At 41.6% G+C, this 17170-nt stretch overlaps 1 protein-coding gene across 1 annotated transcript in view; it reads right to left on the bottom strand.

Annotated features, from left to right (window-relative positions):
• The window catches only part of LGI1 (leucine rich glioma inactivated 1), a 40467-nt gene that overhangs the window by 7319 nt on the left and 15978 nt on the right, over positions 1–17170 (bottom strand). The window contains exons 3-5 of the mRNA XM_006043486.3: positions 12115–12186; positions 11942–12013; positions 597–668 (exon numbers count right to left, since the gene is read on the bottom strand). Of these exons, the coding sequence (XP_006043548.2) occupies positions 597–668; positions 11942–12013; positions 12115–12186 (216 nt within the window). The remainder of the gene's footprint in view (positions 1–596; positions 669–11941; positions 12014–12114; positions 12187–17170) is intronic.

Here is a 17170-nt window from a genome sequence, read left to right as displayed (position 1 = left end):
AAGTCAAAGTTTGAAAGCTCTTTTGTTTGAAAAAGGGTCAAAAATAATTAAGTTCATTCCCTTCCTGGGGCTTAAGCCAAATTCCTGGGGATTAAGCCTAGGGTTGTTGTTCAGTCTAATGAGAGAAAAGGCAAACTTTCCTCCCTTCCCCCACTTCCTGCTCCATTTCTCTGTTGACTGACCAACCCATGGGTGTAACTTTTCATCTTTTTTCTGTCAGTTACGCAGACTTCTTTGTGTTTTTCCTTTGTAGCCCCATTTCCTGAACCCCGTGAGAAAAAAAAAAAGGCTTCTTGAAATTTCTATCTAGCTCTCCTCTTCCCCGTCTCCCCCCAAAGTTCCTTGTCATCAGTCCCTCCCATAAAGACACACACTTTATCAAAGGAAAGCTTACGGTTATGTTTTCAAACTATAGTGGAAGAAACCCTAGGAGACTCAAACAGTAGTCCAACTAAATTCAAAATTTAAGACAAATTAAAATTTTAAATTTCTCATTTAATTTAAAGCCAATTAAAAATTTTAATAATCAACACCAGACATCTTTGTTAACTACTGCAAATCAATTAACTAATCAGTGATTTCTTAGGTCCTCTTACACATTTGTTAAAGAATCCAGGCCTTTGAAAATATCTTTTGGGAGAGTCTGGAGATTGTTGTTTGCAAGGCTCCTGGGAAGAAAAAAAAAAAAAAAGAGTGACGTAAACCGTAGTCATAAACAAAATAAATGCATTTATGGCCCTTTTTGTATTATGGTATTAAACAAAATGAACAAGGAAACACTCCAAAATACCAGTAACAAAATAATGCCCGGGCATCGGTCTTTCTATTTAGCACTGAATGTGAGCCTGACACTCTCAGACAACTAAGGGTTGTCTTCCCATGTCTGTAGCCTCCATGCACTCTCCCCTCACACTCAGGCCACCCTTACCCTCCTTCCCTCCCCCTACTCGCTCCAGGAGCAGCTCAACCACCAGCTCTTAGAACCCACAGCTCTCAAACTTGGAGGCCTGTCTAACTACCCCCGACTCCAGCCCACTCTTTTTTCCTGTTCTTTTTCTACATTTTTTTTCCTTTTTAGCTCCATTCATTCATGCCTCCTTAGAAAATAGCTTCCTCATAAATATCCACCTATCCAATCATCCATTCATCCTGTTTAATCATCTCCTTTTTTCCCTTCTTCCAGTTCTTTCTCTATTATCACAAGAATTGTTTTCTCCTTCTCTATTTGTTCTTCCACGTATTGCTAAAATGATTCTGATTCTAATCAAGAGTGACGAGTAGAAAACAGTCCTGATACTATCCAGGAAAAGGTCATGCGTCCACACTGCAGAAATGTGCACGTAACCGGGAGCAGATACTGTATAACCAGGAAGGGTGACTCGGTACTGGTGTTTTGTATTTAATCAGCACTATACATATACTTGCATTTCTCAGGTGGCTCAGTGGGTAAAGAACCCACCTGCCAGTGCAGGAGGCTCAGGTTCAATCCCTGGGTCAGGAAGATCCCCTAGAGGAGGGCATGGCAACCCACTCTAGTATTCTTGCATGAAGAATCCCATGGACAGGGGAGCCTGGCGGGCTACAGTTTATAGGGTCACAAAGAGTTGAACTGAAGCGACTGAGCATGCATACATACATATACATGTTATATACTTTCCTTAGAAGCGGTTTTAATTTTCACAATAAAAATTGAAAACTGAAACAAAGGAGCCTATGCTGTCGGCCTCCAAAGCTCTTGAAAATTCTCTCAAATTGATCTTAAAACACTCTCAAGAGTCTTCTGTTTCTACCTATTCTAATTAGTACGAGATTTCTCAAGTGCAAGCATTAAAGACATTTAAAACCTATTTTTAAGTTAATTATGTTGTTTTTCTGAGTTTTGGAAATTACCGCTAGACTGGATTAGAAAACTTTTTCAATGAACCTTGGCACAGAAGAAAGGGAACTGAATTGAAGGTTTCAGTCTCAGTGACAGTCCATTTTGTGATGAAAGGCATAGCTTTGGAGTCATTCTGAGCTGTCTGAATCCTGACTCCACTATTTACTGGCTGTGTGACTTTGGTTATGTACCTTCTCTGCAACTCAGTTTTTTCATTTTTAAGTGGATGTAATAATACCTTATATTATAAGAGTGTTAAAAAAAATTCGGTAACTCAGGATGGTAGCTGGTATGTGGACTGCTTTCGTGTGAACATTGCCCCAAAACAGCATTTAGAAAACTGACCATACAAGTGAACTACTGTGACTGTCTCCCTACATCAGATCAGATCAGATCAGTCACTCAGTCGTGTGCGACTCTTTGTGACCCCATGAATGGCAGCACGCCAGGCCTCCCTGTCCATCACCAACTCCCGGAGTTCACTCAGACTCACGTCCATTGAGCTGGTGATGCCATCCAGCCATCTCATCCTCTGTCGTCCCCTTCTCCTCCTGCCCCCAATCCCTCCCAGCATCAGAGTCTTTTCCAATGAGTCAACTCTTCACATGAGGTGGCCAAAGTACTGGAGTTTCAGCTTTAGCATCATTCCTTCCAAAGAAATCCCAGGGCTGATCTCCTTCAGAATGGACTGGTTGGATCTCCTTGTAGTCCGAGAGTCTTCTCCAACACCACGGTTCAAAAGCATCAATTCTTCGGCACTCAGCCGTCTTCACAGTCCAACTCTCACATCCATACATGGCCACAGGAAAAACCAAAGTCTTGACTAGACGGACCTTTGTTGGCAAAGTAATGTCTCTGCTTTTGAATATGCTATCTAGGTTGGTCATAACTTTCCTTCCAAGGAGTAAGCGTCTTTTAATTTCATGGCTGCAGTCACCATCTGCAGTGATCTTGGAGCCCAAAAAAATAAAGTCTGACACTGTTTCCACTGTTTCCCCATCTATTTCCCATGAAGTGATGGGACCAGATGCCATGATCTTCGTTTTCTGAACGTTGAGCTTTAAGCCAACTTTTTCACTCTCCACTTTCACTTTCATCAAGAGGCTTTTTAGCTCCTCTTCCCTTTCTGCCATAAGGGTGGTGTCATCTGCATATCTGAGGTTATTGATATTTCCCAGCAATCTTGATTCCAGCTTGTGCTTCTTCCAGTCCAGCGTTTCTCATGATGTACTCTGCATATAAGTTAAATAAACAGGATGACAATATACAGCCTTGACATACTCCTTTTCCTATTTGGAAACAGTCTGTTGTTCCATGTCCAGTTCTAACTATTGCTTCCTGACCTGCATACAGGTTTCTCAAGAGGCAGATCAGGTGGTCTGGTATGCCCATCTCTTGAAGAATTTTCTACAGTTTATTGTGATCCACACAGTCAAAGGCTTTGGCATAGTCAATAAAACAGAAATAGATGTTTTTCTGGAACTCTCTTGCTTTTTCGATGATCCAACGGATGTTGGCAATTTGATCTCTGGTTCCTCTGCCTTTTCTAAAACCAGCTTGAACATCAGGAAGTTCACAGTTCACATAGTGCTGAAGCCTGGCTTGGAGAATTTTGAGCATTACTTTACTAGCATGTGAGATGAGTGCAATTGTGCAGTAGTTTGAGCATTCTTTGGCATTGCCTTTCTTTGGGATTGGAATGAAAACTGACCTTTTCCAGTCCTGCGGCCACTGCTGAGTTTTCCAAATTTGCTGGCATATTGAGTGCAGCACTTTCACAGCATCATCTTTCAAGATTTGGAATAGCTCAACTGGAATTCTATCACCTCCACTAGCTTTGTTTGTAGTGATGCTTTCTAAGGCCCACTTGACTTCACATTCCAGGATGTCTGGCTCTAGGTGAGTGATCACACCATCGTGATTATCTTAGTCATGAAGATATTTTTTGTACAGTTCTTCTGTGTATTCTTGCCATCTCTTCTTAATATCTTCTGCTTCTGTTAGGTCCATACTATTTCTGTCCTTTGTCAAGCTCATCTTTGCATGAAATGTTCCTTTGGTATCTTTGATTTTCTTGAAGAGATCCCTAGTCTTTCCCATTCTGTTGTTTTCCTCTATTTCTTTGCATTGATCGCTGAAGAAGGCTTTCTTATCTCTTCTTGCTATTCTTTGGAACTCTGCATTCAGATGTTTATATCTTTCCTTTTCTCCTTTGCTTTTCGCTTCTCTTCTTTTCACAGCTATTTATAAGGCCTCCCCAGACAGCCATTTTGCTTTTTTGCATTTCTTTTCTATGGGGAGAAAATGCCGCTAAAGAAGATTTTGCAAGAGAACATCTCCACAATTCCTTTTACTGACTGGTGGTTGAATGAAGAAATTTCTTGGTGTCTTGGACCAGTCTAGAGTCACTCTCAAGTTATGTATCTCAATATATTTGCTGGCACAATTGTGTCCTCCAGTCCCTATGCTAACTTCTCCTAAGTGGATATCCCTCTCCCAGACACCAGCACAAAGTAAAACTGGCTTCAGGATGCATGCTTGGAGTAGGCTGGGTTTTAAGACAGTGGGAGGGAAATGATAAAACAGTCTAGTCCTGAATTACTGCAGCCATTAAGATTACCAAGGAAGAGACACCTGTTTTCCTTGCTGCCCAACTCAGTTCTTTGAAAGAGCCGGTGAATTGAGAGTTCCACTTTCTGCCCGAAGAATAAAGCTGTAGACCTCACATAGCCAGGGTGTTAACGATGAACTTCATAGATACAGAGAATAAATTGATGGTTGTTAGAGGTGGGGTTGAGGGGTGGGATAAATGGGTGAACTGCATTTTGTTTGTTTTGGTCTAAAAAAAAAGATTTAAAAATTCCAAAATTAAAAAAAGAAAAAGAGTCAATGTGCTTCACTACAGGTTTTACTAAGGGGTAAGATGCTGGGAGGGATTGGGGGCAGGAGGAGAAGGGGATGACAGAGGATGAGATGGCTGGATGGCATCACTGACTCGATGGACATGAGTCTGAGTGAACTCCGGGAGTTGGTGATGAACAGGGAGGCCTGGCATGCTGCGATTCATGGGGTCTCAAAGAGTCAGACACGACTGAACTGTACTGAACTGAATTGAAGAATGCACTGTATCTGGGTAGCTGATAAAGGGTAGAATTGGTTGGGAAAGTGAAGACAGGGAAGTGAGACATTTCATTGATGTTAATTGTTTTCTAGGATTACTCTGCAGTGAGTACTAGAAGGATGTTTTTCTTATACCCCAGTGCCTGACATAACGTAAGTCCTCAACAGCTGCTTTTAAATGAATAAATGATTGAATGAATGAGTGGATAAATGGGACAGGCTTGAATGGATAAGAGAAAGGGCACCAATCTAGACAGAGAAAAGGGCAGAGAATGCGTCTCAGGCCCTGTACACCAAGACAGCGAGTTAGGGAGAAACTGCAAAGCCCTGTGAATTACCATTGTCTTACCCTGACATCACGTGCTCCTGATACTCAGAAAGTTCCCTCCCTCCTCTGAGCCTGGGATTCTAGTTCCTGGCCAGGGTTCAAACCCTGTTGTGAAAGGGCGAAGTCCTCACCACCAGACTGCCAGGGAATTCCCTAGGAGGGTTCCTTTACATTTTTTTTTACTTGGCTGCACCAGGCCTTAGTTGCACCATTCAGTTCAGTTCAGTTCAGTCGCTCAGTCGTGTCGGACTCTTTGCGACCCCATGAATGGCAGCACGCCCGGCCTCCCTGTCCATCACCAACTCCCGGAGTTTACTCAAACTCACGTCCATCGAGTCAGTGATGCCATCCAGCCATCTCATCCTCTGGCATCCCCTTCTGCTCCTGCCCCCAATCCCTCCCAGCATCAGAGTCTTTTCCAATGAGTCAACTCTTCACATGAGGTGGCCAAAGGACTGGAGTTTCAGCTTTAGCATCATTCCTTCCAAAGAAATCCCAGGGCTGATCTCCTTCACAATGGACTGGTTGGATCTCCTTGCAGTCCAAGGGACTCTCAAGAGTCTTCTCCAACACCACACTTCAAAAGCATCAATTCTTCGGCGCTCAGCCTTTTTCACAGTCCAACTCTCACATCCATACATGACCACAGGAAAAACCATAGCCTTGACTAGACGGACCTTTGTTGGCAAAGTAATGTCTCTGCTTTTGAATATGCTATCTAGGTTGGTCATAACTTTCCTTCCAAGGAGTAAGCATCTTTTAATTTCATGGCTGCAGTCACCATCTGCAGTGATCTTGGAGGGGTCATTTAATTACAGCATGTGAACACTTATTTGTGACATATGGGACCTAGTTTCCCACCAGGGATTGAACCCAGACCCTTTGCATTGGAATCTTAGCCACTAGATCACCAGGAAGGTTCTCCTAGGAGGGTTTTTTAAAGTGTGTCTACAACTAAGCTCCATTCTCTAGGTCCTGATTCAGAATCTACCTAAGAAACATCCTTTAAAATACCTGGGAAACTGTCCAACTGAACACCCAGCTGCCTTGAGACTGGCTGAGAAGGGTCAAGCATTCTTAATGGCAGGCAGGCTTTCCTTCCCAATGGAAATGATGACCATTCCCTCCACTTCGTGCTTCCCTGGTGGTTCAGCTGGTGAAGAATAAACCTGCAATGCAGGAGACCTGGGTTCGATCCCTGGGTTAGGAAGATCCCCTGGAGAAGGGAACGGCTACTCACTTCAGTATTCTGGCCTGGAGAATCCCATGGACTGTATAGCCCATAGGGTTGCAAAGAGTTGCACACGACTGAGCAACTTTCACTTTCGCTCCACTTTGGTGTTTTCATGGTTTACCTGAGAAAACCTCTAATTATGGAGTATGGAACCTACTGGAAAGTCTTCTTGCTGAGGCAGACCAGACTGGCTCAGACAGCACGTTTGTTTCAGTGCCACTGGGCTCTGCTGCTAAGAAAGCTTCGCCCACGGCCATCTGGGGTGCTCCCAGCCTCCCTGCAGTGCAGATTCTCAGCTTGAGTTGGTGTCTCACTGAATTTGCAGTACTTCAAGTGCAGTTATTTTAATTTCATACAAAATGTTTAAAGGGGATAAATACACTGCAGCATTTGAAGTCCTGGTCCAGAATCAGTAGAGGTTAGGCAGCGAGGCTTAGTTTTTCCCTACATGATGGTGTTTGCTGCATACCACGCTCTGTTCTAGGTACTTTACGTAGAGTAACTGGCCTAATCTCCTGTCTGTCTTACAATCTAGGTGTTCCTAAGTATCTTATTATTTTCCACCCCTATTTTTACAGATGATTGTTATCACTCCTGTTTTACACAAAAGAAATTGGAGGCACCATGAAGCTTAATGACCTGCCTGATGTCCCAGAGCTATTAATGGGTAAAGCCTGGCTTTGAACACACACAGTCTGGTGGCAGAGACAACCTCCTCAGCCACTATATCCCGCTGCCCCCTATACATGCTTGTCATTGTGAAGGCTGAAGTGAGGACATCCTGCCTGATTAACTGGGGACACATGGATGCCCTCAGTTTGGGGGACTGCGTGTATGTCTTTTGAACCTCCACGTTGCAGAACAACCAGTAGTTGCTTCATGACATGTACAGATCGATGACAATTTTCCCCAAATGTTTTTATACACACATGCGAACAAGCCTTCCTCCACTGGACCTTAGCCACCATGACACTTCTGTGATGCCCAAGGGAATCATTACTAAAACATTGTGGGTGTTAACAGAAACCAATACAAAATGTTTAGAAATTTTGTCCTCATTGGCCATAAACTATTTTTTAATTCATTTTCCCCCTGATTTCAGAAGTAATACATGGTTACCAGAAAAATTCAAACCTTTCTGAAATATATGAACTATTCAAACACTTAATCATGTATACTATTAGGACAGTCATTTAGAAGAATCAAGAGAGGCTCTTGGAATTTGACAGGATTTGTAAGGACTTAAATATAAGGAATTCTCTTTTGGGGAGGGGTTGGTCTAAAGGAGAGGGGAGTCTGTATAGTAAATTTTCAGTTATCTAAAAATGTCTCTTTAGAAGGCAAGTCTACTGAGACAGATGTATAAGAAGATGAGGTAAGTTCATTGCTTCTTTAGGAATGAACTGAATTTATATCAATGCTCACAAGTTCCCTTGGAGCAGCTTTAATGTTAAGCCAGAGTGGGAACTAGTTGGATCTAAAAGTGTATGTCCACTATTGTACATACTACAAAAGTGCGTATGTATTCTACATACTATTGAGAGTATGTTATGTGGCAGCCTGGATGGAAGGGGAATTTGGGGAAGAATGGATGTATGTATATGTATGGCTGAGACTTGTTGCTGTCCACCTGAAACTATCACAACATTGTTAATCAGCTATATTCCAATACAATATATATATATTTTTTTTTTAAAAAGCCAGCAAAAAAAGTATGTGTCTAATTCCAACTAATTACATTTGGAGACCAAGAGTGAGGGTAGGGCTCCTGTCTTCAGGATCTTCTCTTCCTTCCTCATTTGTGTTTGCTTCTCAGATCATGTCCTGTGGAAGGACCTAGCCATCCATAAAGCTCTCTGGTCCTTCTATAATTGACATGGTGGAGTTGGCACTAGAGGTCTCATTAAAGATCTTGGAAAACTTCTGGCTTTTACCACTACTAACTGGGGAGCAGCTTAAACTCAGGGCACACCTCTGAATTCTCATTTGCCAATAAGGATAGTGTCTGCTCTGTTTCTTTTTTTAATTTATTTTTAATTGGAGGAAAATTGCTTTACAATGTTGTGATGATTTATGCCATACAACAATGCAAGACTCTTGAGAGTCCCTTGGACTGCAAGGAGATCCAACCAGTCTATTCTGAAGGAGATCAGCCCTGGGATTTCTTTGGAGGGAATGATGCTGAAGCTGAAACTCCAGTACTTTGGCCACCTCATGCAAAGAGCTGACTCATTGGAAAAGACTCTGATGCTGGGAGGGATTGGGGGCAGGAGGAGAAGGGGATGCCAGAGGATGAGATGGCTGGATGGCATCACTGACTCAATGGACTTGAGACTGAGTGAACTCCGGGTGTTGATGATGGACAGGGAGGCCTGGCGTGCTGTGATTCATGGGGTCGCGAAGAGTCGGACACGATTGGCGACTGAACTGAACTGATACATAAATCACCTCCCTCTCAAGCCTGCCTCCCCTCCCTCCTTCTCACCCTTCTAGATTATTACAGAGCATTTAGCTGGGCTCCCTGTGTTATACAGCAACTTCTCACCGGCTATCTGCTTTACTCTTGATAGTGTATATATGTCTATGCTACTTTCTCCATAACCCTCCACCTTATCTCTTTCATAAGGTCATCAAAAGACTGTAATAAGGTCTAGAACATGAAAAGCTTTGTAAACTCTTCATGTGGGTTAGAGGGCAGGGTGATAATTCTTTGCTACTTGAATGAATGCCTTTAATTGAGAAGAATTGGTCTGAGGAGGAGAAAAGTGCACTTTGAAACCTAAAATCTTAAAAAGAAAATTAATGGGTCAAGGAAATGTCAACTGTATGTATAAGTGGTTAATAATGGAAAATGAACTCGATGTGCTGAATAGTCAGAGGGACATTTGGGCTTTAAATCTTCCCTACCTCTTCTTGAAAGGAAAAAAAAAGGTAAGGAGAAAAGAAAAAAGGAAGGAAGGAAGTACCCCTGGAAGAACAGCATAATTAGAAAGGAGGACATGATGTGGGGACAAGGCACTTAGAGAGAAAATATTTGACTAATTCCTCGTGCTAGACTGAGCTCTTCCAGGTTGGAGCTGGATTTTCTTCAAATTTGTGTGGCACATCCTAGAGACTATTTAGGATGAACCATATGGCAATGCCATTTTTGTAGCTCAAAAACAGTCTCTTATTGGCACAGTCACTGAATCAACCTAACTATTTGATAAAAATGCAAGAAATCTAAGGGTCATATTCAATCAACTTTGACCTGTTCCCTCCTAACACCTCCCTCCTACCTCCAGAACCTGGTCCCACATTATTTCAGAGGAACTTCCCTTTCATTGTCTGTTTGATCCTTAAGATTCATGCCTCTTTCTTTGAGGGCTGCATTATGCTTTCACTTGAGCCTGAACATTTCTAGACATAAGTACATGCTGTACCAATGCCTCCTTCTTATATTCTTCACACTTCTAAAGAAGGGGCCTCATAATGACCCAAATTTATATTTCCATTTCATTTGATGGACATAGTGAGCTCTGGTCAAACAAAATGGATGTTCTTCACTAGAGTGTTGTATAAATTTTTTTCTTCCTCCCTTTCCTGCCTTCCTTAACCTTCCTCTCCTTTTCCCTTCCTTTTTCTCTCTTTTGTCCTTCCCTCCCATTCTTTCCATTCTTCTTTTCAGATGAGGTAGGCCTTTAGGCTGGAGAGAAGACACACTTGAGCACTTGAGTGAACTAAGGGTTATGGCAAGGCTCTGTCCAGGTTTCCAGAGAGAACCGTGGGGTCTTATGTTTTCCCTTCAGCCCCTCGTGATGCTCAGCCATTAGTCACAGGCTGTGTTGAATGGATTTATGTGAATCAAGTAGATCTCAGGTTGAAGTCATGAGCTTCCATTTATCTGTTTTCGTCTGAAAGTTCAGGCTTGGTGGCATTTGGCTCTATAATCAAATGGCACAGCATTCCCACCATACACAGCCAATTTTGCAGCACTTACGACATTGGTGTGAAAAGCAGTGTTGCTGTTTATTTTATAGACAATATTTTCCTCATCCTTTTATAATGACTATATACAGAAGCCTTGAAAGGTGTAGTGATTTTGTAAAATACATAGGGCCATCAGTTCCCTGTTGCTGCAAATCCAAGTAACAGTAGAGATAGGAACTAGTCGAGACAGCACGAGACCATGTGGACACCCCAGAATAAAGGATCAAAGGGCAGGCATTTTTCCCTGCCTCGTTACCTGGTACCTCCTGGGGTCTAGAACAGAGCTAGAAATGAGCTACTGTGAGAGAACAGGTTAAAATGGACAGAATGACTGTGATGCTTAGATGGCTTGCCTCTTTATCTAACACTAATGAGATACATATTAGGAACTTGAGAAACAGTTGTTGAATGGATGAGTAGCCACAACAGTTCAGCCTCGGAGCTGATGTTATCATAATTCCCTAACTAGTCCGTTTACTTGTCATACATCCCCTCCAAGCTGCTGTTTCCTCATTTCTAAAGTGGGAGTTAAAAAATAAAATGGGGGTTATTTTGCCTATCTGGCAGGATTGTCGAGATAATTAAATGAAAATTTATGTAAAGCGTACTGACCATTGTAGTAGTAGACACTCAACAAATGTTGGTGCCGTTTCTTCCCATGTCTATTTTCATTAAAGATGTGTGTGTGTGTGCGTGTGTGTGTGTGTGTGTGTGTGTGTGTGTAGGGTGTAGTTGAAAATAAGAGAGATGAGTTATTCAGTTCGTATTTGCTTTCTGAGGCATAGCACTGTGCCATTCCAGGCTGATGCAAGGCTCTCCTATGCATTGCAGGATGTTCAGCAGCACGGCTGTTCTCCACTCACTAAATCCCAGTTACATCCCCTAGCTGTGACAACCAAACACGTCTCTGTTCCCTGGAAGGTAAAATTATTTCCTATTCAGAACAACTGATGGAGCTCTAATCACCCACTGAATAATTAAATATTTTACTCATAAAAAAGTTGTTCAGGTGCTGTGTAGACGTGGCCTGTGGTTCTAGTATATGTTTAAATGTATATGAAATCAGGGCTTATACAGAAAAAGAGAAACAGCAAAAACTATATAGTCAATTCATGAAGTTGAGTAATGATGCAGTGAATAAAAACATTATTTCATTCACATAATTTCCTTGCATTAGGATATTTTCCTAATTATTGTTGGTTGGGCTAATATTAATAGGAATGGGTTTCCTGGACACACTGGCTGAAGACAGGGAGAAAAGGCAAGTGTGCATGGAGAGAAATCACTCAGGTTTCTTAAATTTTCATAGATACCCATAAAGTGGGTTATCTATGATAAATATTAACCACAGATTATCGAACTGCATTGTCCATTGGCAAGCTTAAAATGTGATAGCAACGTTCATACTTACAGGTGAATTAAAGACTTTAGTCCTCGGAAAGTATGTCTTGAAATGGACTTGATGTTGTTGTTTTCTATGAATCTGCAATAGGTTATAATATTTTTGGTCAGACAGCTGTAGAACCTCAGAGCCCTTGTCCTATATCATTACATTAAAAAAAAAAAAAAGGTTATTTTACTTACAAATACTCTAGATGTGGGAGACCAATGAAAGCATCATCACTGATCACATCAAAGGAGTTCGATGTGAATAACCTGCCCAGAAAAAGTACACAGTGAAAATGGTTAAACTGACAGATTGTCAAACTTTGGTGCTTTTATCTCTCAGAGAAATGAGTGGGAGTTGTGCACAGAAAAATGTCTGGATCCCTGCCTTTTACAGTGTTATTTATTCAGGTAATTTTTGTAGCTTTTTTTAACCATCAATTATCCCATCAAACACTCAATGAGTGGGTGCCTTGTGCTCCACTCCTCATAGGGATGAGTGTCACATGCCCTGGGTAACATTTTGAGACACAACTGGCCAAGTATGCCAGTCAAAGCAGCCAAATCAACATGTTGTAGGTTTCCATGGCAAAGACACTAGCAGAATCTTTCCCTCTTGCTCTGAAACTTCTGGAACATTCTGACCAGCCCAAACAATGGTATCATACTCACTAACCTGAGAGACCTAGAAAGCTAGCTCCATGTCTGGTTGTGCATGTTATTCATAGTAGATAAGCCATTGACACTGCTGCTGCTACTGCTGCTAAGTCACTTCAGTCGTGTCCGACTCTTCGCGACCCCATGGACTGCAGCCTACCAAGCTCCTCCGTCCATGGGATTTTCTAGGCAAGAGGACTGGAGTGGGGTGCCATTGCCTTCTCCGGCCATTGACACTGGTTCAATAAAAATCAACTAACCTTCTTTGAAAGTAGAGCAGGCTGAAGATGGGAAACATTGAGGCTTAGGAAGAGTCTCAGACCCATTTTATTACTAAATAATTGAAAAAGAACACGTTTACTTGGACAAATTTATTTGAAATTTCAGTGTCCACAGGGATTTGGTTTCGAAATAACTCATGAAACATCAATCAGCAGTTTCCCACATCCTGCGTAATTCCTCGAAGAATTTTTTTTTTCTGAATCAGAGGCTTAACAGTGGTGATTACAAGCCAAATAATACAAAGTTATCTTTTTAGAATGACTATTAATTTATGGAATTCATCAGATAAAGTGTTGACACAAACTGAAAATAAAGTTTTACATGTACTGATGACAACTTATAATGGGTTCAAGTGACATTCAGGCTACATGTTAAGGTTCTTATATGAGGAAACCTCGTTTTTCACTTGTAACTAGTGTCCAAAATGTGGCCATTATCATGGGACAGACGGGAAGTTTGACAATTCATGTCTCATACACACTGTTTAATTGCATTAAATCCAGTATTCTCTGTTAGTAAACTTTTACTTTTGAGGGGTAGGGGTTAAAAATAGCTGCACTAACCAACTTAATGACTAACCCTCTCTGAGCCTGTTAATCAAGGGGATTAAAACTATGAGATCTCACCTTCTGAACAGGTGTAAATAACTTATTTGACATCTGGGATTGCTTAAAAATAATGAGAGGAAGGGATAACAGTGGGTTAGAGACAAATTGAGCACAAAGAGGTCATTTTTGAAGCTGGAAGCTTATTTTTACTATCATTTCTACTTTTGTGTATGTTTGAAATTTTCTGTAAAAATGGGGAGGGAGAGAAAGTAAACCAAATAAAACCAGATGATGTCTTGCATTTCTTCCTAAGCTATAATCCCTGGAATGATGTTGGATTCTCTTCTATCCCTTCTACTTCCAACATTATAGCTTTACTCTCAAATGATTTACTAGACTGTGAAGTCAACATTATCGAATAAATCATACATATTAGATGCCCAGAGTTATTCAAAACATTCAAATTTTTATGATTTCAGTCACAACTTTGGCAATTGTCTCTTCTTACATCATGGTTTTGGGAAACAAGAAGATTGCTCAGCCTTACTCCAAGGTAAGCTACCATCCAAAGTCTTCCTTAGGTTCCAGATTTTCGTTTCATTCTGTATCACTTCAGTTAAGTTGCTCAGTTGTGTCCAACTCTGCGACCCCATGGACTGCAGCATGCCAGGCTTGCCTGTCCATCACCAACTCCGGAACTTGCCCAAACTCATGTCCATTGAGTTGGTGATGCCATCCAACTGCCTCATCCTCTGTCATCCCCTTCTACTCCTGCCTTTAATCTTTCCTGGCATCAGGGGCTTTTCCAATGAGTCAGTTCTTCGCATCAGGTGGCCAAAGTATTGGAGTTTCAGCTTCAGCATCAGTCCTTACAATGAACACCCAGGACTGATTTCCTTTAGGATTGACTGGTTGGATCTCCTTGCAGTCCAAGGGACTCTCAAGAGTCTTCTCCAGCACCACAGCTCAAAAGCATCAATTCTTCAGTGTTCAGTTTTCTTTATTCTTTTATTTTTTAATTCTTTTTAATTTATTAAAATTTTATTAAATTCTTTTTAATTTATTAAATTTAATAAAATTTATTTTAAATTCTTTATTCTTTATTCATTCTGTATAGGCAGAATGATAGAAGGGGGAGGATGAAATAAGGCAGAAATAGATACAGAGAAATACCTCCTGTGTTCACTGGCTTGCAAACTGTCCCAGGGACTTAAAACTTGCTCACTTCAAGTCACTGCAAGAAATGACTTCTAACATTCATTCTCCTTATGTTGAATCAGATGCAAAACAGAGTATGATATGGATATAAGTGGCCAGAATTAGCCCACACATGTCAGAAAAATAAAGTAGGGTTTTTGCTAACATTTTTATCTGCTCATTCATTGCTTATCCCTAGCACCTATAACTGGAGAAGGCAATGGCACCCCACTCCAGTACTCTTGCCTGGAGAATCCCATGGACGGAGGAGCCTGGTGGGCTGCAGTCCATGGGGTCGCTAAGAGTCGGACACGACTGAGCGACTTCACTTTCGCTTTTCACTTTCATCCATTGGAGGAGGAAATGGCAACCCATTCCAGTGTTCTTGCCTGGAGAATCCCAGGGACCGGGGAGCCTGGTGGGCTGCCCTCTATGGGGTCACACAGAGTCGGACACGACTGAAGCGACTTAGCAGTAGCAGCAGCAGCAGCAGCAGCACCTATAATAGTGCCTCTCCCGTAGTGGACACTGAATAAATATTTGTTAAAGAGGAATTTACTTTACATTAAATTCTGGTCATTACTACATTACTAGGTTTAATGTTCCTTATATCAGGGACTTATCCTTGTTGATTTTTGTGTCCTCAGTCCTGAGCACAGTTCCTGGCTGAAAGCTGTTTGCTGAACTCGTTTTTAGAGATCAAAACTTCTGGCTAATAGTACAACGATATGCGAAAATATGGGTGAATCTCATAAACCTAAATCCAGGATAAGAAGCCAAAATGCAATAAAGTACCTCCTATATAATTGCTCTTACATAAAGAAGAAAACCCAGCAAAACTAACCTATGCTGGCAGAAGTCAAGAGAACATTTACATCTTGGAGATGAGAAGAGGGCACAGAGGAAGTCTTTGGGGTAATGATAATGCTTGGTTTTTTGACCTGGGTGCTGGTTACAAGGGTTGTTCACTTTATAAAAAGTCATGAGGAAAGGGGTGGGGTGATAAATAGGCAGAGCATAGAGGAGTTTTAGGGCAATGAATATACTCTGTATGATACCATAATGATGGATACATGTCTCTATACATTTTCCTAAACCCATAGTATGCACAGCACCAAGACTGAACCCTAGTTTAGACTCTGGCTGATCAAGTAAATTCATCAGTTGTAACAGAGATACTACCATGGTGGAGGATGTAGGGGATGGGGAGGCTATGCATGTGTCAGGGTGGGGAGTCTATGGGAAATTCTGTGCCTTCTCTTCTATTTTGCTGTGAACCTAAAACTGCTCTAAAAAATTAAGTCTTAATTTAAACTCTCAAGATGTACACTTAGGATATGCACACTTTTCTTTATGTAAATTTTAATAAAAAGTTTTCTTGTAAAAGCTAAAACAAATTCCTCTGGCTAAGATAATATTGAATATGTTAGTCCTTAGATTCTAAATTCAATTGTAATTTTCTGTGGACAAGGATTCCATGGGCAAAGATTTGTACATTTATACATACATTCTAAACATAGTCGGTTGAACAGGCTATCCATTTTATTATCCAGTGTATACTTAAGACTTAAAAAGATCCTGTTCTATAAAGAGGGTAAAATGCCCATCTTTAATTTTTATAGGTTCCTTTAGAAAGTTTGATTTCAATATCATAATTTGTTATTGAGCCAGATATGGTAAAGAATCCCATAGTCCTTGTTAAAGGAAACTATGTCACCCCACCTCATCTTGATGTACAACAGACCTGGGGCAGACCCGTGTGGCCATGCTTTATACCTCATGACTTCTATCACTTTTCTTAAACTATTAGAACAAGAAGGACTCCTTTTCTCATCCAGAATAGCTGATCCTGAGGTCGGTCAGCATCCCATGGCCCAACTAGTCTGGTTCAAAAAGGTGAGTTGGGCTAAAGATGAATCCCTTCTTGAGAATTTGGAATCACAGAGATGGAACCATCCAGCAGAGGAGCTGAAGGAGGAAAGATGCCTTAGGGTTGAGTCAGCTCTGTGTGCAGGGTGCACTCAGAAGACAGTGGAATGTGGAGGAGACCTCACAAAGGGCTGTGTGTGTGAGGCTGGATCAGGGAGATGCCCAGATCTGTGTTTGATCCTAGACCTGTGCTTCTCAATCTTAGCTTCACTTGGAATCACCTAGAGAGCTTTATAAATACTGTTACCATGTTCTCACCCTCAAGGATTCTGGTTTATCTGGTTAAATTCTATACCTGTGATGTGGCTTGAACGTGGGATGTTTAAAAACTCCCCAGGTGTCTCTTATATGCAGCCAGGGCTGCATATGGTAAACTTTCTGGTCAGTTACAGTAGCCTTCCTTTACCTGTGGCGACCAAGGGGACCTCTGCTTCTAGTAGCAGGTGTGGCTGGAACAGGAGCTCTGATACACAGAGATGCTGTAGATTGTCCCATGCACCTAACTACAGGTAGCAAGGGTCCATGATACCGTAACTCAGATTTGACGACTGTCCTCACAACGGCAGCACACGGAGGGGTGGGTGGGGATCAATGTATTGTCTGAACAAACTCCTTACCCTGAGCTCCAAATCAGAGATCTC

Source organism: Bubalus bubalis, chromosome 23 (genome assembly GCF_019923935.1).
Source record: "Bubalus bubalis isolate 160015118507 breed Murrah chromosome 23, NDDB_SH_1, whole genome shotgun sequence".
NCBI classification, from domain to species: Eukaryota; Metazoa; Chordata; class Mammalia; order Artiodactyla; family Bovidae; genus Bubalus; species Bubalus bubalis.
This window is presented reverse-complemented; position numbering and strand designations above follow the sequence as displayed.